The sequence below is a fragment of the Lissotriton vulgaris genome, chromosome 6 (genome assembly GCF_964263255.1).
Source record: "Lissotriton vulgaris chromosome 6, aLisVul1.2, whole genome shotgun sequence".
Classification (NCBI taxonomy): Eukaryota; Metazoa; Chordata; class Amphibia; order Caudata; family Salamandridae; genus Lissotriton; species Lissotriton vulgaris.
In genome coordinates, this window is record NC_141694.1 from 1,108,235,665 (window position 1) to 1,108,261,991 (window position 26,327).

Sequence of the window (26,327 nt, forward strand, 5' to 3'; positions counted from 1 at the left end):
TGCCTCGGGCATGACCACAATGTTAAGACCTGCGTCAACTGCCACACCATGAACCCAAAGGCCTTGAGGGAGCAGTCCCTAAAGCTCCTGGTAGCTCAGCGTGGAACACTATGACCGTCTCGATCCCGGATGGGCGGAAGGTCCCAGGATGGGTTGCGAAGTCCAAGATCTTAGACGCATTCGAAGTCGTTAGGCCCCTCGAACGTCCCACTGCAAAAGGAAGAGCAAGAACTGAAAGAGGTCTTCGACTTCACCCCATCCGTCAAAGTCATCTAACAAGACGAGGGAGCATCATCATTTGAGGCCTAGCTCCACGATTGAGCCACCTTCTGGGTTGACTCCGAGCCTCCTAGTTTTTCCATGAGCTTGAGCGAACACTGCTCAACTAAAGCCTTGCACCTCATATTTGAGTGTCCTGTTCCCTCCTGCGCCACCGGTTTGGGTGGGGCCCCTACTAATTTCACTCCAGAGGCTAAGGGACCCGTTGGGCCCCTTGGATCTCCGGATGGAGCCGGACTGGCGCCGGTCATAACATCTTGACCTTCCCTGGCTCCAGTTCCAATGCCGCCGGCGCCCCCTAGCAGCGCCACCATTCTAATCTCCGACTCCGAATCGGAGTCAGAGGTTGGACACTCTACGCAGGTGCCGACTGGGGCCTTCCTTCCCAGGTTGGATCCCGAACCCTATTTCTATGGGTTGGAACTCGGGGAGGAGTTAGAGGGGTCGCTAGACCCTGAAGCATGCAAGCCCCTGGACACAGACACAGACATGGACTGGTGTGAGGACCTGGTGGATGCCAGTGGACTGGATACTTCTCCAGATATTGGCATGATCTCTCCTCCTATCATGGCTACATAGGAGGGAGCCTCTTTCACCTTGGTGTTGAGGAGGGCGACTGAGGTCTTGGACCTTAGCCTGTCCTCAGTGTCAGTCAAGACTAATGTCTTGACAGAGCTGTTTTAACCGGGAGTGTACCCCTCTGTACCACTTCTCCCTTTCAATGAAGCCCTCGCAGACGTCCTACTAGGGTCATGGTTCAAACATTGCACAGGGGTTCCTATGAACAGGACAATTGCCCGCCATGCACCACCGCAGGGGATCCCAGCTTGCTCACTCAACACCCTAGCCCGGTCCAAGTCTCAACCTCCCGTGTAAATCCTGGTGCATTCCCTACCACCCCACTGGATAGGGAATTCAGGAGGCTGTACACCTTAGAAAAGAAAATGTTTTCTTCTGCCAGCTTGGCACTGCCGTCCGTGAACACGATGCCTTTTGGGCTGCTTCTCCCACCACTGTGGGTAGCGGTTGTTCAGGTGTTGCCAACGGTCCCGGAGGAGGCCTGAGCAGTACTCTCCCAAGCTGTTGCTGACGGGAAGGATGCAGCAATGTACAGTGTCGGATGTGGACTGAACACGGCTGTCTCGGTGGGAGGAGAGTTTTCATTGATTGTGGCCTTATTGTACCAAGCTTGGCTGAATACAAGTGGCTTTTCACGGGATGTCCAAGCACCGCTTATGGATATGCCCTTTGATGACAGCCGTCTCTTCGGAGACAAGTTGGACTCAGCGCTAGAGTACTTCAAGATAGTTGGGCTATGGCTAGAACCTTGAGTCTATCCATGGTCCCTCTCCAACCAAAATCCACCTTTTGTGGCCCCGGAAGGAGCTTCCAGCTGGGTCTTTACAAGCCAAGCCACAGTGTTGTGTAGGCTTCCCAGCCTCTGCATGGCTGAGGATGCAGTACCAACTGGCCCATTGGGTCATGCAGCCAGAGGTCGGGGCAGTTCACCAGTCCCCTGGCAATCGTAGACTCCAAACCCGAAATCCATCATGGACATCCAGTGGGAGGCAGGAAACACCATCACCTGCCTCACTGGCGGTCTTCTCCACCAGGAAATGACGGCTCTCTTTGTCAAGAGAGCCATAGAGAGGGTGTCTACACCACAAGTAGGCCATGGTTGTTATTCCCACTACTTTTTAGTTCCCAAGAAGGACGGAGGTCTTTGTTCTATTATAGTCCTTTCTGCTTAGACCCGGGAGACTGGATGGTAGCGTTGGACTTGCAAGATACTTACTTCCACATTCCTGTCCTGACTGCACATAGGTGTTACCTGTAGATCACGATAGGCCAAGAGCAATTCCAGTTCACAGTGCTTCCCTTTGGCCTTACCAGCGCTCCTTGGGTGTGCACCAAGGTAATGGCAGTGGTTGAAGGTCATTTGTGGAGGTCAGGGGGGCCAGTCTCCCACCTCCAGGCTACATGTGACCTACTCTTGCTGGGGTTCACTATCAAAGTGCTGAAGTCACACTTGACTCCCTCTCAGACGCTGCCTTTCATCCGAGCTGTTCAAAGCATGGTGCAGTTTTGGGCTTATCCTTCCGTAGGCGAATCCAGGATATTCAGGCTATGATATTAATGTTTCAGCCTTGATGTCAGTGAGACTGACTCTGAGGCTGCTATCTCTCATGTGCTACCGCATCCTGTTATATTGTAGGAGTTTTGTATAGCGCTAGCTGGACCTAAGGGTATCGGAGGGCTTCACAACATATACAATAATAAACAGACATATGAAACAGAAGAATGGGGGAACATGGGGGTTAGGGCAGGAGGGGAACAGGCATATGGCCGCAGGGGAGATGAGCAGAGGGTGCAAGTTGGATCTGATGATCCACCATATATAATCGGCAAACAAACTGTTTATACACAAAAGGATTTCTTGATCTGAGTCTGTGTTGTCAAGCTCAAATTTTAGGAAAGATGGAGTGTCGGTAGGGGAACTGTCCAGAGTCTGTCAGTTCGCTCGAGGGCGGTCGAGGAAGTGGGCTTCGAGTAGGCGGCCAGGTACTCCGGTTTACCTGTATGCAGGGCATTGTGCGTGAGGCAGGCTGTTCTAAAGCTTGCTCGCAACTCAACTGGGAGCCATCTGAGTTCTCTAAGAGCTGGAGAGATGTACTCGAATTTCTTAATTCCGGTGACCATTCTTGCTGCTGCGTTGAGTGTTGTCTTCAAGGGGACAAGGTGGGTTTTGCTGTCCCCGTCAAGGTAGCAATCCCATAGTCTATTCTGGAGAGGACCAGTGCTTGGGTGGCTTGTTGAAGGTCCTTGGGTGGGAGGAAGGGTTCTATTTTGTGTAGTAATTTTAGGTTGAGGAAGGCACTTTTAGCGGATCTTGTGATGTGTTTCTTCATGTCAAGTTTTGGGTTTAGGGTGATCCCTAGAGATTTTACCAAGTCTGCCAAGTAGAGGTTACCATTGAGGGTATCAATGGCTTTGAGCCATTCTTCGATTTGTGGGTTATCATCTTTGTTGGAAATGAGTAGTATTTCCGTTTTTTCTTGGTTAAGTTTCAAGTGATTGGTTGAGAGCCAGTGTTGGACCTCCTTGAGCGTGTTGTTTAGTCTCTGGATGTCCTCAATTGAGGTGGTTTCCAGATAGATGTGCGTTTCATCTGCATATAGATGAAAGGGGATGTTGGATTTTCTATGTTGAGAAGTGAGCGGTTCAATGTAGATGTTGAAGAGCTGCGGGGAGAGTACAGACCCTTTGGAACACCTCTGATGACAGGTTTGAGGTCGGATTCGAAGTTTTTTATTTTTATTCTTTGCGATTGGTTGTGAAGAAAGGAAGAGAACTAGTGAAGGACCATCTCTTGTAGACGGGCCCTTTCTTGAGGAACCCTTAAGAGCAGTTTGTGGTCGATTGTATCAAATGCGGCCGATAAGTCTAGGAGGATGAGAAGGCAGCATTGATCCAAGTCGAGTGACTTGAGTAGGTCGTCTATGACATTGAGGGATTGTTGATTCAGAGCTGCATCCCTTTCTGAAACCTGATTGGTGGGGATCTAGTAGTTTGATGTTTTCTAGGTGTTGGGTTAGCTGTGGGAGTACACATCTTTCCATGATTTTGGACTAAAAAGGAAGGTTTGAGACAGGTCTGAAATTATTCACATCTTCAGTGTCTAGTCCTGTTTTTTTTTTAATTGTGGTGTGACTTGCCCAACCTTGAGACATTCTGGTACAATTCCACAGCTCAATGAGCTGTTGATGATCTTGCACCATATTGGAGCTAGGACTAGCTTCAGACCTTGTGCTAGGTGAGGATGTAGCTGATCCAGGGCGTGAGCTGAGGGCTTGGCGTTGGAGATTAGATTGACTATCTCTGTTAACTGAATGGGAATGAATGATGACCACTGTTTTGGAGATTTCACGGAAGCGCTAGCAAGAGTTTTGGACACTTTGATCTCACTGAAAATGATAGGATTTATGCCAAGTGTGAGGTCAATCTTGGCGATTTTGTCATTGAGAAAGGTTGCGAAGCTGTCGCATCGAACTTTGGATGCCTGAGTTGAGGAAGGTATGGGTTTGGAGGTTTGATTACTTATGATATTGAAAAGTTCTTTGGGTTGGTTTTTTGCGTTATCTAATGCCGAGCAGAAGAGAGATGACTTTTTGTTCTTAATGTGATTTTTGTACATCCTGCGGGCTGCTTGGAGTTGATCGCGGTGTAGGGCTGAGGGATTATTCCTCCAGGTTCTTTCTGCTGCTCTTAATTGTCTTCTTTCTTTGTTGATGTCAGTGGTAAACCATGATCTGGAGGGGATGTTCCTAGATTTCTTTGGCTTCAAGGGAGCAATTTGATCAGGGGAAGCGTCATATTGGAGTTGTAAAGAGAAGTGAGTTTACTGGTTGAGAGGTTGTCCGTGGAGTAGGGGAGCAGCAAGCTGATTCTTTCTTCTAGGTCCGCACGTGGGATTTGGGCTGTGTTACTAACCCATTTGGGTGGGTCTAGCTTGGGAAATAGATTTGTCAAGATCGAATGGTTGATGTGAAAGAGAACTATGTGATGGTCGGACCAGTCAACAAGGAGGATGTGGTCGATGGAGATAGCCTAGCTTTCGGCTATAATAGCGTCAAGGATAGCTCCTCTGTGATGAGTTTCTTCTGAGCATTGTTGGGTCAGATTATTAGCTAGAGGTAGGTTATTTAGGGTTTGAATGAGCGGGTTCTTTGTTTCATTCCACCTTAGATTGAGGTTGTCATGAATAATGTTGTTAGAGTTGCCTAGTGCGCAATGGGCAGTCAAGTCGGAAAGGTGAACCCCGAATTCTGAAGAGTTGCCTGGGGGGTGGTATAGAAGATGTTAGAGTGTGGGTCTGGTATCCTGAGTTTTGATGTTGACTGAGAAACATTCAAAGGAGCTGTATACACTAGAGGAAATTTCCGTGATGGAGATGTTGCTCTTGTGGATGATTGCTATGCCCCCGCCTCTTTTCACTTGCCTGTCTTTGTTGATCATTGTGAATCCAGGAGGTACTAGCATGTCCATGGTAGGGTAGGAGATGTTGTTGAGCCAGGTTTCTGTTATGAATGCTATGTCTATGTCATGGGAGAGGATGGCTTCCGCTAGTTCAGATGTATGTTTAGAGGCTGATCTGCAGTTTATGAGCATGCAGTTGATGGGGGGTTGTTCTTTGAATTCGTTTGGTTGGACTTCTGGAAGGAGGGCAAAGTGTGCAGGGGTTCTGGGGTCTGGGGGCTCTCGGAGGAGGGTGTTTGGTTCTGAATCCCGTGATTAATTGGATGGCGGATTTGGGGGAAGAATTCAACGGAGGGTCGTAGGGTGCAGCTGGGTGTGTCATTTCCTGGTGGGAAAGTGAGGTGGTTGCTCTTCTAGGTCTTTTCAAAGGAGCTGTCCTTCCCCTTACTGGGGGACCCGGGTTTAGGTCTGGGGGGGACGTGAGGCTCGGTGGGGGGGTGTTACCTTACCTAGGCTAGGTTGGGTGAGACTAGCTAGCTCTAAGGGTGGCTGAGAGGACTTTCGGGTCAGGGATAGGTTGGATAGAGTTTCATTAAAGCCTCAAATCAGGATTTCCAACTGAGTTTCTAGAGGGAATCTAAGCTCTCAAGGTGAGCGTTTTTGGCCTGTATTAGGACTGTGCCATTCGTGAAGATGGTTATGGAGATATAGCCGCTCTTCGACTGGAGATTCGGGAGGGAGGTCGTCAATTTGCGACTGGGGGGTAGTGGTGGTTTTGGAGATGTTGAGATGTGTGTTGAGAGTGGTGTGCCAGAAGTAAGGTCTGCTTGGCTGGTTTAACTGTCTCTTCTGGCAGACATTTTGGGGACAGGCGTCTTAAGCTCAATGCGTCAAGTCCTGTTCTCTGCCGTAGCTCCAGAGATTTAGTCTCTTTTGATACTCATAGACTCTATCTATTGCTTTTTGTTGACTAATTATGCCCTTGCTGTCTTTGCTGATAAAAAACATTTTAGTCTCTGTTGTTGCTCAAGACTCTATTTATTGCTAGTTGTTGACTAATTATGCCCTTTTTTGTTTTATTTGTTGATGAAATTGACTATAGCGTTTGAGGGCTATGTTGTTACTTGATTACATTCAATGTCGTTTCTGGCGGCCGTTTTGGGGACAGGTGTCTTGCAATTACTTTGCAGCGCCCGTTTCTCACCGGAGCTCGAGAGAATCTATCCCAAAGGTGTTCAGCGGAGGTTTGCCACGAGCTGCCCAGCGGTGGCAACTGATTTCTGAGATAGAGGCCGCTCAAGTCTGTCGCGCAAGCCTCCAAAGTTTGCTTATTGGGGCTTAGGCGGCCATTGCAAGGGCAGGCACTGGGATCTCTCACCTCAATGAGTCCTGGGGCTCCTCTGCCATCACGGAGCGTTCCTGGGCTCCCCTGCTGCCACGGAGTGTCCAGGTTCCCTGCCTTCCGGTCCTCTGTGTTTCCTCCTGCCTTGGACGATGTCTTCTTCACGGGCTAACTCGGGTGCACTTCCCCCGCTAAATCTCGAGTGCGCTTCTGGCACTGCTCCCGGTCCTTATCTTCGCTGGATTCTTCCTCTGTGCTCCTCCACCAGGATCTACGGATTGTGCAGGTATGCAAACTTGCTGTGGCTGTTGTCAGGGTGCGTGGCACATCAGAAAAATCTCTGACACGGTCCAGATATCTGTGGGAGCTGCAAAAGACCTAGAGTGGTGGTTAACGAAACGCAGTTGGGTCGGTGGCAGTCATCTCTTCCTTCCCCAACCAGATCTCCCAATAGTGACAGATGTGTCCCTCATGGGATTGGGGCAGCCATCTGGGAGAGGGGGAGATCAGAGGCCTCTGTTCTCCAACAGAATCTGATTCCACATCATCAGTCTGGAACTCCAGGTGATCTGGATAGTATTTAAAGCCTTTCTTCCCTCCATCAAGGGAAGGCTAGTACATGTTTTATGGACAACACCACAGCCATGAGGTACTGCAAATAGCAGGGCTGGGTGGGTTCGTGGACCCTTTGTCAAGAGGCCCTGCATGTCTGGACATTGATGGAATGCCAGGGCATATCTCTGGTAGTTCAACACATGGCAGGCTCTCTGAACGCCAGGGAGGACTAACTCATCCAAAGATGCCTGGCGGAATGTAAATGGTGCAAGGCTTCTTTCAGCAGTGAGGAGAGCCTTGGTTAGATCTGTTCACCACTCCTTAGACCGTGCAATGTCAGCAGATCTGCACACTTGAGTTTCCGAAGTGGCTCTTGCTCTGAGACGCTTTTCATCTTCAGTGGAGCACAGGTCTTTTGTATGCCTTTCCATCCATACCTATCTCCCATACTCTTCAAACTGTTCCTAGAGCCATTAGCTAATGAACTAAAATACATGCACATTCTCTTCCATATGTATGCAGATGACACCCAACTCTATGTGAAAATCTCCTCCCTGGATAACACCACTTCACTCAACTCCACCCTATTGGCTACTCAAAACTGGTTAACTGAGAACCACCTCCTGCTAACCACCACAAAAACAGAATTCCTTCTCATTTCTCCCCGAAACACACTCCTAAAATCGACCTCTGGTTGAACCGACTCAATGCCTTCAACTGCTCCCCCGCATAATTGACTAAGCTAAATCTCTAGGAATCACTCTGGACAAGCACTTGAACATGAAGATTCAGATCAGCAATGTGTGCAAGGGTGCTAACCACCTTCTGAGGATACTTGGGAATCTCAAACCTTTCCTACCACAAGCTGACTTCAAGCAAGTGGTCCAAGCGTTTGTTTTGCCGAGGCTTGACTATGGCAGTGCTACGCTCTGTGGCCTCCCCACTGGGAGCATCATTGAACGTGGCGTCCAGATTGGTTACTGGCACCTAGCGAAATGCACACAACTCCCCAGTCTTAAAATCTCTAAACTGGCTGCCCTGTGAAGCAAGAATTCAGCTAAAGATTGCCTGCCTATCTCACAAAGCCCTCTACTTCAAAACCCCCAACTATCTAGCGCATAAGCTAGAACTATCCGGAGGAGATAGACCATCTAGGACTGCTAACTCTCTCCTCCTGAAACCTCAGATCTTTGGCAAAAAGAGAACATGCCAACGAGCTTTCTCTGGCTCTGCACCAAAAATCTGTAACTCTCTTCCACCGGAAATTCGTTGAATCTCCTCCAAGGTTGCTGTCAAATTGGAAGCAAAAAGATTACTCATGAATAAGTTCTTACCTTAATAAGATGTGTGATTGTCTGCTCTAATGCATTGGACATACTCCAGAGTAGGATGTTAATCTTGTGTATATATATATATATATTTTTTTTTTTTAATCTTTTCTCTTCTTCCTCTCTTGTTGACTCATTTGCTTCCCTCCTGTGTCGTTATGTATCAGTTACTAGCCCATTCTTTGCTGACCCCAGGATGTGTAACCGGCCTTGTTAGGTGTGCCCTATTTGATTCATTGTTTGTTTTTATATTCCAATTTGACTCATGTACTGAACTGTTACCTTTCTTTCCCTCAAATTGTAAAGCGCTCTGAAATCCCTCTGGATCAAGTTTGCGCTCTATAAAACTTTATAAATAAATAAATACCACTCCTGCCCAGAGTTCACATAAAGGCCCGGAACAACTGGGCCCAAGCAATCCTTGTGGATCTGGACTAGGCTCAGAGAGTTTGGTATACTGAGCTGTTCAGCATGGCCATCGGTCCTCCAATCAGGCTGCCCCTTCGGCAGGATCTTCTTTTGCAGAAGCAGGGGAGTGTTCTCCACCTGAACCTCTCAACGCTCCGCCTTCATGCATGGAGATTGAGTGGAAATAGTTGACAGCTTTTGATCTGCCCGAATTCTGTAATGGTATCTTGGAAGCCAGGCGTCTCTCTACCAAGACTGCATATGCCTGCCGCCGTTGAAAGTTTTAGGCAAAGTGTGCAGAGAAACAGATTTACCTCCTCTCTGCTCCCCTCTCTCTGGATTTTCTTTATTTTCTCTCTCGCCCAGCAGGCCTCTGCTCTTTGCAATCTTAAGCGCTATCTTTCTGCTATTTCGGCCATCCATCTTCAAATCCCCTTTTGTTAACAGATTCTAGAAAGGGTTGCAACACGTTTCCTCCTTCATCCTTTATCATGCCTCAGTGGGACTTTAACCTTGTGCTCACTTTCCTCATATGCACTCACTTTGAGCTTCTACATAATTGTCCCCTCAGGCTCCTTAAAATTGAAATGGCCTTCCTCATGGCAATAACATCGGCCCGGAGGGTCAGTGAACTTCAGGCCTTATCATTAAAGCCTCTGTATCAGAGCATCTATCCAGACAAGCTGGTTCCACGTACAAGGGTCTCTTTTGTACCAAAAGGCGTTCCTCCATTTCATGTTGGCCAATCCATCACCTTGTCCACTTTTTATGCTCCTCCACATCTCTCCAAGGAAGAGGAGCAACTTCATCGTCTGGACCCAAACAGAGCGTTGTCATTCTGCCTCAACCGCACAAACGAGTTCCGGGTGGACAACCAACTCATCATTATATATGTCAGAACACACAAGGGAAAGGCCGTGCAGAAACAGACCATATCGGGCTCTGCATTAAGTTCTGCTATGCATTGGCCAAAAAGCAACCCCTGAGGGTTTGCTTGCCAATTTAACCAGAGCCAAAGCTGCAACCACTGCGGTCCAGCACATTTGCCAGGCAATGACGTGGGCTTCTCTGCATAGATACACTGAACACTACTGCCTGGACAGTAATGTCCATAGTTAGGGGTACTTAGCCCATTCAGGATTTTTGGGTTTGAAATTATTTCGCAGGCCCACCTCCGGGAAGATATTTCTTGGGTATCCATTTTAAGGTAAGAAATCTGCAGCTAGAAGTCTCTATCAGATGAACATGATACTTACCTTCGGCAGCGCCTTATCTGGTAAAGACTCTATCCAGCTGCAGATTCCTTACCGACCCACCTGCCTCCTCATTCTGTGGAAAGGACTTCTACAGTCTGCTATAAGTCTCAAGTGTCGAATCTGCACACTGCTATTGTGATTTCTGTTGGCTCTGTGTCCCACAGTGCAGATGGAGATCAAAAGTAAACTGATGTCAGACGCATATATAGGGACCCAAAATCACATCTGGAGAGTGATTGATCTAACATGGAGCGGGCACAACCACCTACCAACACACAGGGGAATTGTTTCAAAAGTTTACTGACTTGGTCTGTCGCCTGGGGAAATTCAAAAGGAGAGGAATGCACACTTATATTGAGTTTCTACTAGAAAAGGTATTGTCAGTGGTAAGTAATGGTAAGTAACTTGTTCTGTGTTGCCAGATCTATGATTGTTGCAGTCTGCCACAGATGTTAACAAGTATTTACAAAGCCAATATGTTTTGCCTTGTGACTTTTCGATTTTTTGAGTACATTATGGTGTACAGCATTGGTATAAAAAAAGATGTGTTGTGACACATGCATATGCCTACTGAATGATGTAGGCACCAGTTTAATATTTATTTAGTGATCCAAGATGGTAGGCACCACTTGGTGAGGTAAATTAAAAAATTGCTTGCGCTAAAGTGCATTTCTGCTAGTGGAGTGGCTTGGGAACTTCCCGGACCAAACCTCAAAAACCTGTTAATTTTCTTCACAAAAAAAGTACAGCAATGGATGTGCGAGCAACAGAGAAGGTGGTGAGGGATGCAACAGAGAGGGGTCAAGGTGTAAAATAAAAATAAAGCTAGGTGGTTGAAGAAGGTTGAAAAGAAGGGTGGAGAAAAGCAACACATGAGGGAGAGAGCAATACAGAGTGCGATTGGGGTGGAGAAGCCCACAAGAGAGGGAGCAGCACACAAGGGAGGCCAACATGGACCGCAGATGGGGGTATTTGGCAGGTGGAGAAGCACATGAGGGAGCCAGCTGGACAATACATGCACTCTCATGGAGTACTTAATGAAAAATAAAAAAGAAGTTCCATAAAAGTGGACGGGAGAAGGATAAAGGTCAGCAAAACAGCATGGCAAAAAGGATATGTTTTAGGGGAGGGGGAAACACAAGAAGTGGAACGAAAGCCATTGAACAGGAATCGATGAAAGAAGAGTGACAAAAAAGCAAACCAGTGGAAGGAACGGGCAGGCTCAAAGCTCACTGTACACTTCTGGGATAGTCCACAAGGGGTCTTTCACAACTAGAGAGCTAAACATGACCTGGAGACGAGACCAAAAAAAAACTAAAGCTCTAGAGTTTTAACATTGCACTTCAGTAAACCTTTGCCTATGTGTTTCTGTTGATTTGATTAAACTGTTTCGTTGATTCTGAATGTGGTGGGATCTGTATATTTTATATATTTCTCATAATTGTTTTTACAACACTCCTGCGAGGTTGGAGTTTTAAGAAAATACAATCCATATATTTAAAAAAATCTATGAGTTGTGACCATGGATTGTGGGTAGGAAGCAGGAGGCATATTTATTCCACAAATTGGACCAATGAAAAGAGCCTAGTTATTGCAAAAAAAAACATTCTCCTCATTGCTGTATATTTCTAAATAAACATCTAACTGCTGTTTTTTTTGTAGGCCGAACATTTCCAGTTGATCAATATTTCTTAGAAGATGCTATCGCAATGACTAGGTAAGAGATTTTTGGGGACTTATAGCTTCACTTTGTAGTAAACTGCCCCCGGCTGCACTACGTAAAGCAGCAGTGATTACCTTTTTTGGAACTTTATTTATTTGGTTTTGAGATGACCAGAGTTGAGAAACCAAATGTATATATGGTCATCACAGAGAGTGATTTACAAAGCACTGGAGGATCACAGAAACATCATCCTATCTTTTTTGTGTAAGACCCCCCACAAATTTCCAGCCACAAATGCTGACATTCAAGATGGTATGGTCAGAAACACCGTCTACTGCGGAGGCCCTGAGTGTCAGTGGCCGTTTCTTCAATGCAATCCGTGTCAGCATGCATCCAGTTATCGAGTGACTCAGTGCCCGAGTAAGTGTTTGGGAATACTCTGAATGAGCACTGCCAGTGGATCAGAGCATTTCTCATCACCCTGGCACACACAGCCAACCTCTGACCAATGTGTAGCCGATCTGTTTCACAAGAGAAGAATAATGGCCGTCAACTTTCGTACTTCTGCCAGAACACCTTCCACATATCCCAGCAATTTAATTAGTGGTTGCCTCTGGCTGGCAATGCCAGTCACATCTGTCATTATAAGAATTACTGACGACCAAAAGTCAGCTACATCCGCGCAAGTCCACGCCAGGTGGAGGAAACCTGCATCACAGGCCTTGCAGCAAGTGCAGTTTGTAGGGTCTTTAAGGTCCATTGTACAAAAGTTGTGTGGTATATTCTCTGTAGGTATTTGACATCTATTAAGTGTAGCCTATATTTAGACGAGGGCGTGGCAGTTTGACCACAGCAGAGCCGCCACTGAAACTCAGTAGCGTAGAGCAATATATCAGCGTTGAACTCCTGTCTCTACTTAGAGACATAAATTGGTGCTTTGCTTGGCATAGCAGCCTATATATGAGAGCCAACTCTCTTTGGAGACGAGGAATCTAGTCATGTTGACATTGCGGTAAGTGAAGAGGGCACAACGGGAAAGTGTTGTAGGTGAAACTGGTCAAGGGGAATAGAGTCAGTGGTAGTGCTTATTTTGTAATAAAATAAGTGCTGTTGCCCAAAGCCGTGCTCAGAAACCCACAGATGGTGTTTGTAAATGCCAACATACCGAATACCAAGATTGCATAGTCTTTTAGTGACCTCATGGCTCTTCCATCCACTACCAGACACCCCAGTCTCTTTAACTCACACATGCAGGATCCTGCTTTCTCTTTTTGCTGCATTTTTTCCATCTTTTTCTTTCTCCATCTGTTCCCTTTGGGATTTTCTCTTTCTTCCTCATAGTCAATGTTTGATGAGGCAAAAATAAGTGCTATTCCCCAAAAAAACAAATCGGTTGGCCGTTGGAGGAGTGAGGTTAATCAGTCACAGCAGCACAAAGAGGGGGCATACTACAGCTCGTTGGAAACCTAACACATCTCTTAGCCCACATCATCTATAACTCCAGCTTCTATGCTCACTGGTGCCTATCATGGCTGGGTTCCCTGTTGTTTGTGGGACTCTTCTCTTCAATCAACCCCTCGTCCCCCCCTTCCATCAGATCATCTACAGTCCCAGGCGCCTCCCACTCGTCGACAGCTTCTATTCACAGTGGTGCACTGGGTCCGCGTCCGAAACCTTGCGCCTTCTCCCTCCGTAATGCGCGTGCTTCAGCTTGTGCCCTGCGTGCAACGTCATTCGCCCAGAACTCCAAGTCTGGTCCTCTAGACGATTTCCAAGCCATGGCCAACTGGAGCTTGTCCAGGACCAGGTCCACAAATCTGTTCCGTACCTAATTAGGGGCTGGCCTACGGAAATGGCCCAGAAGACAAACCACAAGTGTGCTGTCAAGGGACCTATTCAGGGTTCTATTACACCTCAAGATAACCTCATCACAAAACCCAGTGAGTCCAGTGCATCCCCAAGTCATATGGACAAAATCAGGGTTCAGTGTTGCCTGATCAAAACACACAGGTACAATTTGATGACTCTATGAACTATGAATGATAGACTCGAGGTGTACAGGTTGTCAATAAAACTTTGTTTTCTTGCATCCTATACAGAAAAATAACAAAGCCCTGATGAGGGTTTGAGAATTGGTTACTCGAACCTGAAACGCGTCGGCACATCTACAAGAGCTAACTATGCCATCAAGTGCTACAGAAAAATAGGCATACGTTGTGTTGCTCTTGACATTGCTTTGTTTTTTGGAATATGAAATTGATTTATAAACAGTGATGAAATGAATGAAAGTTTAATGTTTACTGTCAGTTGGATGTATTTTTGCTTTATGTGTACTTTTTGTCAAATTTGCCTCATTTGTAATGTAATGTTAATGTATGTGTATCTTCTTTTGCCTAAAAGAATAATTTTGTTAAAAAAGTGTCAAAAAAATAAGTGATAGGTATAAATAAAAGTACCTGACCAGATTTAATTAATTCTTTCATTTGGTCTTTGGAATAATTGCATAAACAAACGAGTGTGTGGGCACTTTTGGTTATTTTGTGAGGGCAAAATTTAAGACGTTGGTCATGGCCCACCGTGCGCATCCACGGGCATGGCACTCTCTATCTGCTGAAGTGCGTTTCTTTTTATGTTCCTACGAATTCTTTGTGCTCCTCGTCCCTATTCTTGGCCAGGTCCCTCGTTTTAAGCGTCAGAGGATAGGGGTAGCTCCTTTTCAGTCAAAGCTGCAGCTGCCTGGAATGCTCTTCCTTTGCTCCTGCGTACCATCCAGGACCTAAGTGTATTCAAGAAAAAACTGAGGACTCATCTGTTCATGTGAAGCCCTCTGCCAGGCCCTATGGTTCCGCGCGAGTAGCAGAGCGCGTAATAAATTCATATTACATAACATAACAAGTCAGCTGTCCAGTGGGCCCTAGAGTTCCCAACCAACCTAATCAGTGCCTCATAAAACCAAGTGACCAAGCGAATGCCCGTTCCTATCATCAAGAGTAGTTGAAGAACCGCATGTGTGTTTGCCTCTGTTGCAACAGTATCCCTTAGCCCTTGCACGGCACGGGTAAGTGCCTCATCGTTAAGAAATTGTCTCAATTGTAGCCCAGTTTGCTCCACTAAAACCCCAAACGGGGCTAAGGCACCTACCTGGAAGCAGTCGCCCAAAGTCACCAGCCCCCCCAGCTGTCCAGGAATCCAACTGTCCTGTTGTAAAAAACAATTCAGGGGGTCTCCGTGGGGGAGACCCACCAATGGAGGTTCAGGGGCATAGGGTAGTCAACGTGTCAGTACACCTCATCCTGCGTCACCAGCAGGCCAGAGCAGTAGACTGTAAGGTACCCGGCACAAAATCCGCAATGCCGGGCATAACAACGTCGCCAATAGCAAGCTGCTGGTTGGGCTGCAGGCCCACCTAGCCTAATTCTGGCAAGTGCGCTCTATCGAGCCGCCGCGTGATCCACTGGAACTGGGCGGCAAAATAGTGCCAATTCAAAGTTCAGCACCCTCAATCCACCCTCGACGAGGGGGCGATCGAGTGTAGTGAGAGCTACTCTTTTGTGTCTGCCATCCAATATCAGTTCTTTAAGAAGTAAGTCAAGCCTCTTAAACCAGGACACCGGGATTCGCACCGGCAACATAACCATTTTAGAGAGTGCTACGCGTGCGATAATGGGCAATCGCTAGGAGCGCCAAAAGGAGACACAGGACTTCAGGGACTGGAAGGCTCCTCCGAGGTTCCCCTCTCGAAGATCCTCCAAGTCATGGAAGACCTGGATACCCAGATATTTAAAGGTACATGGGGCCCAGGATACGTCAGAGGGACAATAGTTGGGGGGCACAATCCGGGAACACGCTGGTCTTGCTTCGGTTGAACTGAGACCTGAGTACTGGGCAGAATCCTCAAGGAGCTGCAGAACTTGGCGGCTAGCTCTCGTCCCATCCGAAGGTATTTAAGCAGATCATCTGTGTATAATGAAATGACTTGTATGGAATCTCCAAGCACAATGCCCTAGTCATCCCCCTCAGTACGAAACCTCCCCACCAATGGCTTAATAGCTATGGCGAATAATAGTAGTGACAGGGGGCAACCCTTTCTAGTTCCCCCTGAATATTTCATAAGCCTCAGAGATCATCTTCCCTGTTTCTAACCTTTGCCACTTGGTGGGTATACAGGTGTTTGACCCATCGTGTCCAGGCAGAACCCAATCCATTCAGTAGAATGGTGGCCTCTAAAAAGTCCCACCACACAGTGTCAAAAGCCTTTTTCAGATCTACCAACACAATCACTGCGAAGGGGTCAGGCCGCTGATCATGAGCATAAAGAAGTGCAGCTGTAGATGTTTGTTACAAGCTCATCCTCTTGTCAGCAGTTGAGGCAATGAGGTGGTCAAATGCAAGTGGTGAATTTGCCCCAATAATTCAGTTCAGTTTCGCTCTGCAGCGAAGATTGTCCCATGCCCAAATCATGCATTTCACAATCTTCATCTGTACATTGGAACACATCGCAGGAGAGCAGCTTACCTTGTTGAGTGGACATGGGTGTGCAGTGTCTGCTTCGATTGCTGTGCGTGTTTGGAAGAGCATTAGAGTACTACCAATAGTAATTTGCATAGCAGACCTAATCGCTGTGGAAATAGAGTTCTAAATAGATCACAAGGAGGGTTCCCTGTTCAAAGGGAGCATCAGTATTTCATTCTTCAGTCTAGGTTGTTTATCCACCCACATCAGTCTATCATATTTATTATATGCCTATTAAAGAAGTGTCTATTGAGTGAAAGTGTAATATTCCTGAATAAATAGAGACATTTAGGCAGTTATACCATTTTTGCTATAGACATCTTGCCGACCAAAGTTACTGACAACTGGATCCTGGTTTTTACCTGTTCTTCAAGTCTGATGATAGCTCTTCCATAGTTTTCACATTAGGTTGTATCTATGGCTTTACTAATCCAAATTCCCAAGTATTTCATTGTAGATGTGTTCCACTTCAGTGGATACTCATGGGGGGGTTCAGCAGTGAGTAGGTTTAGATGGAAAATGACTGATTTCAACCAGTTGATCGTAATGCCAGTAAAATAGCTAATCTGAAGAATTCCAGAATCTTAGGTGATGTGTTGGTCTCAGATATAGAGAGTTATGTTGTCTGCATGTAACAAGATGACCAAATCTTTGTTTATCATTGATAGTGGTTTAGAAGAATTAAATCATTCAGGGAACTTATTGGGCTTCTGTATAGTGAAAATTAAAGTCTCCAATGGGAGAAGGGTCCCAGTCTCTCTGGAGTCCTCATAGACTGACAGGAAGTGAGGAGCCAAGATATGTGCATATTCTTTAGAGAATTTAGCTGGCAATCCTTGAGTCCCAGGAGCTCGGTCTTAAGACATGTTATGAATCAGCTTTACAATTTCTCCAGTGGAGCAGAGGACGTTTAGGTGTAGCCTGTGAGCATCACAGGCCAACTTGTTTGAGACAAAATGCCCACAAATATCAACTAGTGATTTCATAAGTCGATAGAGCCACTGACAAAAAATTTACATTGCTGTTTTAAGTTTATAAGAACAGTCTTCAGTCAGAAAGCCACCGGTTCCGTGCTCATGTTGATTGGTTGTTCAAAGCACCGTGTGTGTGTGTGTGTGTGTGTGTGATATTTTTCACTCTGATTTGTCTTTCTGTACATTTTGTGGACCTGTGTTTTCACTGCCTTCTGGTTTGACAAATGATTTGACTTGGAAGTAAGAGTGCCCTCTTGCCCAAACCAAAAGGTTTTGGATTGTAGTTGATGATCGGTTAAATCAATCTCAGTTGTTGGCAATTACTTGTTTCATTCCTTGTCATAGTTCTTAGGTCTCGCCTATGCAGCGCAGAAGCGCTGCTTTGAGTGACCTCTTGGAATCACTCGAGGCTTTTTTGGAAACTAGTGCATGTTCTGCACTGTTTCCAGTGAGAACTCGTGCATGTATGGTGTTTACCCTGCAGGAGCGAGCAGCGGTGCCATCTGTTTGCAATAATCGCGCCTGCCGCTGCTCGCTCCTGTAAGGTAAACGCTGCACGTTGCTTTTACTTTTGCGCAGCACTTGTTTTCCTTCCCAGTAGTAGTAATGAGAACATGTTAGGTCCAATTTTGTATGCAATGTGTGTTTGCAGTGCACTAGTGGCACAAATGTGTGAAAAATCAATGTGTTCATTAGTGAGCCCACAGGAATGTTTTGCACAAGGAGGGGAAGGGGTTGCGGGAGGGCTGGACATCACAGCAATCTGTGGAGTACCGTCACTAAATGTATCAGTATTATTTCGCCGATTTACACAAAATAAAAACAAGCTAAAGAATCAACGACATTATTAAGAATTGATTTACATTGTTTGTTGTAATAACTCATTTTGGGTTACTCCTTACCTTCAGCCCTCCAAGTCCACTCTTGCAATGGTGCTTTTCTTTCACCTTCCTCTTCATTTCTCTCTCAAGGCCAGTGCCATGAGCCTCCTGCAGCTATCCCTTAGCACCCTGTGCTATACCGCCCCCTGGTGGCACTGTGCAGGTTAAGCTGGGTAGAGCCAAGTGCTAACTGCATATAGATAGCTATATACACAAATAGATAGTATGCAAATTTTATGCTGGAGTTTTCTTTTACTTTTGTTGTTTTCCTTCTATATAGTGGGGTTATGCATTTGCTGCCCACTGAATGTGTTTCTTCCCTCTGGCTCCCTGTTCTCCCCTGTGACATTTCTCAACCTACCCCTGCCATGCAGTGTAATGCCACTGTGCAATGCTAGGAGAAAAATGTCAGGCACTGTGCTGTTCACAGCTGGAATCTGCGTACACCATAGTGTTGTTCATTTCTTTAAGGCCATCAAGCTCACCTTGTAGCTGCTCTGTACACTCATGTCCCATGCCTTGACTATATAATTTTGGTATGTTGCCACAACATATTACTAGAATCTCCTTGGTGAAAAGTTTACATAAAGTAGCACTTCTTTTAACATAGGTGGCTATTGCCCTAGGACCAATCTATGACATTTCTAACATTTGCTGTCAGCTGATTATAGTATTTGGGAAAGGCTATTTTACCTGCACCTCAATGGGGAGACTGCCTACCAGCAACTTCTGATAAAATCAAAGTCATGTACTCTCTCAATACTCCCTCGATTCTACGTGGTGTGCGTGAGTAGCCTGTTGTTGACTTCTACTGTGGAGGCGACTGAGAAGACTCCGCCCCTGGCTCCAACAAGCAGCAGGCAGAGTTGCTTGACATTGCTTTGCTGAGTCCTTGGGCCTTGCCGCCCCTGCCTGCTCCTTCAAGCTTGTCCGTGGCCCTCACTGCTTGTTATGGTGCTGGAAAGCCACTGCAGGCAGGGACGGGCCATCCCCCCCCCATCCACCCATCACTGCTCCACTGCTGGATGTCCGCATCATTGTTGGTGCCCCCCCCTCCCCCATTCAGCACAGGTGGACGTCATTAAGCTGCAAGGAGCTGCAAGATGGGGCATTGTGGCGCCTGGGAACTTCTCACTGCAGATTGGACAGCTGCTCCCTTCACGTCTGCCCGCAGCCCGTGGACTTTGTTTTGTGACTGTTTTGCTCAGGCCATTGCTGCAGGTGAGGCCAGGCTACTGCTCTGCTGCGTGCCTTGTTGCTGCGCCATTGCTGGGACACCGCACCTCAACTGGCCCCCACCATAGACACACAGGGTTGCCCTAGCCTGTGTGCCTCATGCCGGGGGAAGGAAGGGCGCCCTGACTGCATTGCTGCCTCCCCTGATGGACGATCTGCTTTTGACCAACCATGTTAGTACACTGACATCAGACCTGGACGCAAGGTCTAAGACTCTGCGGGTTTACCCCGGAACTCAGGGGCCCAGCATCGAACAACGGCCTCTGCTGCGCACCGCCCTTGGCGAGGTGAACTGCATGCACTTGGGCCCTCAAGGAATCTGCATGCCCACCATCCTACAGGACCTCCCCTTCTGCTTGGCGTGCCGTTGCCGGGGACTCTCCCTCTTCATCATTGCTAAATGCTTCACTGGTCAATGCCCCTCTCCCAACCATTGCAGTGGAACAGCCCCATTAAGTCTGCGCCTCTCCCAAAGACTGTGCTGCTCAATTGCATTGATCTCCCTACCATCTTCGGTGGATGGATGCCAGAAGCTGTTGATTGCTCTGAGCTGGCCTCTGCCCCACAGCATCAAAAATTGAGACTTGGGTTTCAGGCCTGCGACTCAGTGAGTGAAGGACATTTCTTGCGAGGCTGGGCAGTTAATTTTCCAGGGAAGACCAATATTCGCCTGTATGCGGGCCCACTTACAACAATACATTCCTACCCTCCCGCTGCGATGGGAAAGCCCTTATCCACAATGGCAGCACAAACACATGGGGCACTGAACAAGTCCATGATGGTGGACCTCACTTAGTTGGATGCGTCGGAGGAATTGGATTCTGTCCTAGTCGCCGAATATACCAGAATGTCGTCGGAGCACAAAATTAATGCTGTAGCGGTAGACCTTGTCCTTCTACAAGGTGATCATAGGAGTCTCTCAGACTGAGTCACAAATGCAGAAAGGATACTTGCAGAACTACAACCAGAGTCGAGGGACATGCACTGACTAGTAGCAGGCCTGTGCGACTAAGTTAGCCATCTTGAAAAATGCGTGGAGCATGGAAATGGGAGATCCTGTCAAACTTATGTCTATATCATGGGAGTGATGGAGGGGGTGGAGGGCCCTAATGCAGATTTCTTCCTAGAAACCTGGATTAAAAGTTTCATGCCACTGGATATACTCTCTCCTTTTTTTTCTCCATATAATGTGTGCATAGAGTCCTTGAGTGAAGACCACCCCCTAAGGTCTGTGCCTCAACAGTTGATTGATCCGATTCTTCGCTACAGAGATCTGGATGTGGTAATGAAGGAGGCCTGCAAACAGTCACCATTATGCATCACTAATGTCCATGTGATGCTCTTTCCAGACTATACCGTTGCTGTCCTGCACCTTATACAGCAGTGAAACTCAGATTGTGAAAGCTGAACTTCACCTATTCTTTTATATTCCCTGCTCAGTTTTGAGTGGTGCATGACATTAATTCACATGGTTTTGATGACCCTGCAACTGCTTGGGACTGGAGAGACCTGTTCCACACTTCTACCCTGGAACACTGATCAGGACCTGCCTCCCGGACTAGATGTCACTGCAGATGAGATCGCTCAATCTGAGAGCCCTAGGAAATGCACCGCAGGCAGCCTGACCCTTCTGTCTTTCAAAAGGAGGAGGGTTAGAGCTTGAGGGCGCATCCTCCCTCTACGGCTCTGTCTCATCTGTGCCACCACTGCACTATTCAGCCAGCAAAACCAACTCTTCCATCTTATGACCTCCGGTGTTGGGATCGCCGACCCCTCCAGACTTTACCCCACAAACCACTAAGGACTTGATATGGTCCTGATGGCGCAACTGGAGGGGCATGGGGTGCCGTCATTTGCTGGTCCCCTTCCCCCCTCCCACCCACCCTGTTTAGGTCGCTCACAGTTTTCGCCCCTAGCGTGCAGCTACAAACATTAAAACAGCATACCTCTCCCCTGCTGCGGAACCTTAGCCACTTTCCTGAATTTTGTCCTATTATTGTTGTCAAACGTTTGGAAGGCCCCAAAGTTTTTCAACTGCTTTAGTTCCCTATGCCCCCTTCTGATTCTGGCTGGCTCCTTTCCTTTCTACGTTAGGCAACACACCGCTTTCCCAAGTGTGCAATCAACTCTCATGCTTATTGAGCCCACTCCAAACACTACATCCCCCCTCCTTTGGCTAGCCCACTGAGTGATTACAAATTGGTATGGGTCTGGATGGGAGTCCCATTCCAAACCCCACAGTGTTGATTTAGATGCAGTGGGCAGATGTGCGCTTGTTGAGGGCACTGTGGATGGTTGGCCTTTAGCGTTAGGCAGCAAATACGCTCCCAATGTGGAACAGATAGCCTTTTTTGACCGCCTGACCAGTACTCTCACCTGCTGAGCCGAAGTGCCCTGTATTCTGGGCACCATCCTGAACCTTTCCCTCTATCCGCTGCCCCACCCAGATGCAACACGGTGAGCTGCACATTTGACCCGCTGGCTTCGAGACTGGTTCCTGGAGGACGTCTGGTGCAAGCATCATCCACTTTCTCTGGAGTATACCTTTTATTCCCTCTCCTCATGGTCTGCATGTGCGCCTCAACAGAATTGTTTGCTTGGTCTCTCAATTTTCTTCTTGCAACTGGACTACTTGGGCTGAACTAATGTCCAATCACAATATCCTGATGGTAGGTATTTTTTGGATTGTTCCTCGCTCCTTAGTACCCTCTCAGTGCATGCAGCCCTTCCTACTTGAAGATCATTGGGGTTCTGAGCTGTCCTACGGACCAAATCTCTTCTTTCTTTGCCCACAGTGAGGGCACCGCCTCCTCCAGAGCCATCAAGGGGGACGCCTTTATGGCTACGATCAGAGCTGCTTTTATTAGCATGGTGGTTGGATCTCATAAAACCATGGAAAGAGAGCATGCACGCTGCAAGGATTCTTTGCTCCCCCTGATATCAAGGTGTTGCTGTCGAATGCTAACAGGTCAACGCTTTTGGCTCTGTGCACTGAGCATGCGGTCTTATGGACAGCTTTATAAGTGTTGATTTCACCACACACACTGCACACACCCATGCAGAAGTCGATAAATTGAGCACACTCCTTGCGTTGCTGCTCTGGCATGATCATTCCCCCTCGGTCCTATTCTCCTTGTGCCTCACGTGAGACACATTGGTGCATGCCCATTTGGACATACACGAGGCCTTCTCCTCACATTATGGGGGGCTGTGTGGCTTCAGCCTAGGACCCACTACTGAAGACCTAACAGCCTTTTTTCTGAATGCTTCCTCTACCCCATATCACGCTGGGCCATTACCGTGCACTAGCCCTTCCTGTCATTCTGCGGAGATCGCTCAGTTCGGTCCCTCGCATCTAATAAGACTCTGGGACCGGACGGTCTTCCTAACAAATTTTACTGTACTAATGCAATCCTTCTTTCCCTCCGATTGGAATTCCTCTACAGAGTAGCAATAGAGGAAAGCCCCCCTCCATTGCCTCTCCGAATGCGACGCTCATCTCTATTCCTAAACATGGCGACAATGCTTCTGACATCTCTTTGTACTGTCCTGTAACAATGCTTAATACCAATTATAAAATTCTCAGCAAAATATTGGCAGATCGCATCCTTTTCCTTGTTGCAAGTCTCATGAATACCAATTAGAACAGATTCGTACCTGGCATGAATATGTCTCTGAATCTTCTATACTTATACAGATTTCCCTAGTCTTGTCCTGGCTATTGCCTCCATGCAGCCTGCCTTAGATTACATCTGGAAAAGGTGTGCGACTCCCTTAATTAGAGATACTTGTTTGATTTGCTAAGACGCTATGGGCTAGATGAGCGGACATGGTGCATTAAATTCCATCTTGGGTGACCTCATCTGAAGGTAAGGCTTTCGCAGAGTGGCCCTACCCAAACTGTTGTCGCCTACAACTCGGGTAAGACTCATCGCCCCCACAATAAAAATTATTACCTAGCATCTCCATTCAAATGGATATGTCAATATTTTGTGGGGTACCATCTGAATGACAATGCTTCGACCTCCCCACCTTGAAACCTGAGTTGTGCTTATCCTCTCTTCCACCTACCCAGACTAGGCCTCCTACGGACCCAGTCTTATCCGTGTTGCATTCTTATTCCTTTTTTTTTAGGCACATTTTTATTGAGTTAGAATTTTAGATTGTGAACATGGCCCGGAAGGCCCACATACAATTAAAAAAAACATAAGGAAAAAAAGGCATAAGTAGAAGCAAATACTAGCATACTTAATCTCCACAACCCACATTCTAGCAATATGACATATAACAAGTCCAATTATTAGATTACTTGTTCGCACCCCCCCAACCCTTTCTTATCCCATCTGTGTTGCATTCCTATGCTATAATAGAAGACTACCGGTCACTAAATTGACACATCATACTTCTCAGCTATTCCCCTGCAGAGCTCCCTGAGCAGCTGGTGCCCGCTGCCACAGTGACGCTCAGAGACTGGCACACTGGGGGCTTTTCTACCAAAGGTGATCTTTTTTGAGGGACGGGGCTCTAATACCTTATTAGGTGGTAACACCATGCTGTATTGTGGGCGCTCTGCACAACATGGCATATAACCATCACTGAACCCTCATCTCTTCCCTCCTCCATTACCTTCACACACTGGAACCAGCAACTGCTTTCGCACCTGGCTATCCGAGGCACTGAAAGACTGCACGCAGGTGCCCCTCTTGGACTTGCATGATAAATGAAAGACTGATCTGAGCAGACCTTTCTCTAATAGGGAATTGAATAGAATCTAGGCTTAGCCGGGGACAATATCACATAACACCAGGTTCAAACTTATGTACTTTTTCACAGGCCCTATCTAACCCCGGAGAGAATCAACATATACTTTCCCGGTGCAAACCGGACCTACCCCCGTTGCCTAATACAGGATGCTGACTTACGTCACATTTTCTGGCCACTCACCTCGCTCGCTCAGTTCTGCGATCCACTCATGCCTTTGTAGTGTAGTTCCTATTTTCCCAATAGGCTCTGCGCATTGGAATAATATAAACAGCAGTTTAGACATAGGACTCTAGGTCTCTACTGACTATGTTAAACTTAAATAGGTTTGCGCCAGCTAGCTCAGATGTCACTGGAAACTCTCGAATGAATAGGGAGGGATGAACTTCCCTGGCTCAGACATGACAACTTTGCTCCCTCAGAATAAGAGTGTATCTCTAGAGTCGTGTGAAAACAATAGACAGCTATTTCACTCAGTCAGCAGTGCATACTTAGTTTCACCAGAATGCAGAGAAATAGAGAGGCAGGCGTTTTCAATAAAAGGTGTTATTTATTGAGTAGTCTTCTTCCTCATGCAAGAGAAATGAATTGCCACAATTGCAATACTTAAAGTAAAGTGCGTACAGTAAAAGTAGTATTATGAAATAATACTGTAAAAGCATTGATTTGGTTTCTTAGCCATATGATACTTTAAAATGGATAAAATATATACATACACAAATACATTGACGAACGTACTCAACTGGTGCTTCTAACTAAGCCTACCCCGGTGTACCTGATCTAAGCCTAATACGTGGGAGGGGATGAGTAAGTAGCAGTTCAAGTTAAGTTGGTTAAGATAGTTTTGCCAAGAATCTGCATCAAGAATTCTCTTAAGGGTTTAGTCAGCTCCGTACCTTGGTAATAGAATGTGGGAGGTCTGGTATCTCTTTCCTCAGGACTCAATATTCCAGCAACCCGCAAGGGTAGGCTGGAAACACCGGAGCTGGATTTTCTCGGCTGGAGAAAAAGGCAGCGTCTCTCTCAGTGCGTGAAACGGGAGGGGCGGCTTCCGTGGGCTTCTCGCATCAGCTGGGCTCTCGGGCAAGTAGATGGCCGCTCTGCTCCAAACCACTGTGTGTTTGCTTAAGGCAACTGTTGGTATTTTATACCTGAAAGGTGCCGGGTTTGACGTAAGGTTGGACATAAGACGTCACTAATAACTAACAGTTCTTTCTGGACTTCAGGAGTTCTTGTTCAAAACAAAAGCAGGAGGGATTTCCCGGGCTACTGGAGGCTTGGTTTGTTTAAAGAACGCGTTGTGCTTTCTAGGAGTCGATGGGTTTAGCCGTGCTTTGCTTTGGACTGCATGGGCTATTACTGAATATGGATCTGATTCTTATGCCTTTATCAGGATATTATTGATTATAACCTCACAAGAGCATAAATCGGGAATATTGACTTAGGGTCCTAGATATAAACACGACACCTTACGCAACTAACCGATTTAATCTGTCTCTATACCTGGGAGATCTGCGCCTTAAGCAGCTTCCTAAGCTGCGGGACGGCAAGTTGAGATACGCTTTCTTAACCTTACCATAATCTTAGTATGATGTGCCATTGCACGTCTCAGCAAGGTTGCTCAACCTCTGAGTCGGACAACAAGGAGGCTCCCAACCCTAGCTTGGGCTTTCCCCAACCCTAGCTTGGGCTTGAGCCGAGTGCACTGCGCTTCACAGGGAAGAGACTAGGCGATGTTGTCAGTATCCTATCGCAATGGAGTGGGATACTGTTCTGCTGTGCTTTCACGAGCAGGAAATACTCATCCTTGATGCATACCACACTTCGCTCCCCCTTGCCCCAAAAGTACAATAAGTATCTGGGGCTCCTGCCAGAGCCCCACCTGCAACCTCTATCCTAGACCCTGATAGGCCAATGGCCCTCTCTCAACCGCCCTGCATATACTATGCCACACTCTCTGAACTCAACAAGACCTTGCCATGCTCTTGCACTCTGCACAGAGAAACATCCCCTACCCCACTCCGACAGTCATCTTAGCATACCAGCCTACCCCCACCTACTTCATCCTCTTTCCTCCTCGTGATTAGGCCTTTCATGGGTCAGCCCCGCTGAAACCCTGGCTTCCCTCCATCCTCCCCCCATCGCCCACCCCTGT

At 47.0% G+C, this 26,327-nt stretch overlaps 1 protein-coding gene across 2 annotated transcripts in view; it reads left to right on the top strand.

Annotated features, from left to right (window-relative positions):
• The window catches only part of DHX57 (DExH-box helicase 57), a 432,068-nt gene that overhangs the window by 259,839 nt on the left and 145,902 nt on the right, over nucleotides 1–26,327 (top strand). For both annotated transcript variants that reach the window (XM_086927178.1, XM_086927177.1), the window contains one exon: nucleotides 11,808–11,862. In XM_086927178.1, the coding sequence (XP_086783304.1) occupies nucleotides 11,808–11,862 (55 nt within the window). The remainder of the gene's footprint in view (nucleotides 1–11,807; nucleotides 11,863–26,327) is intronic.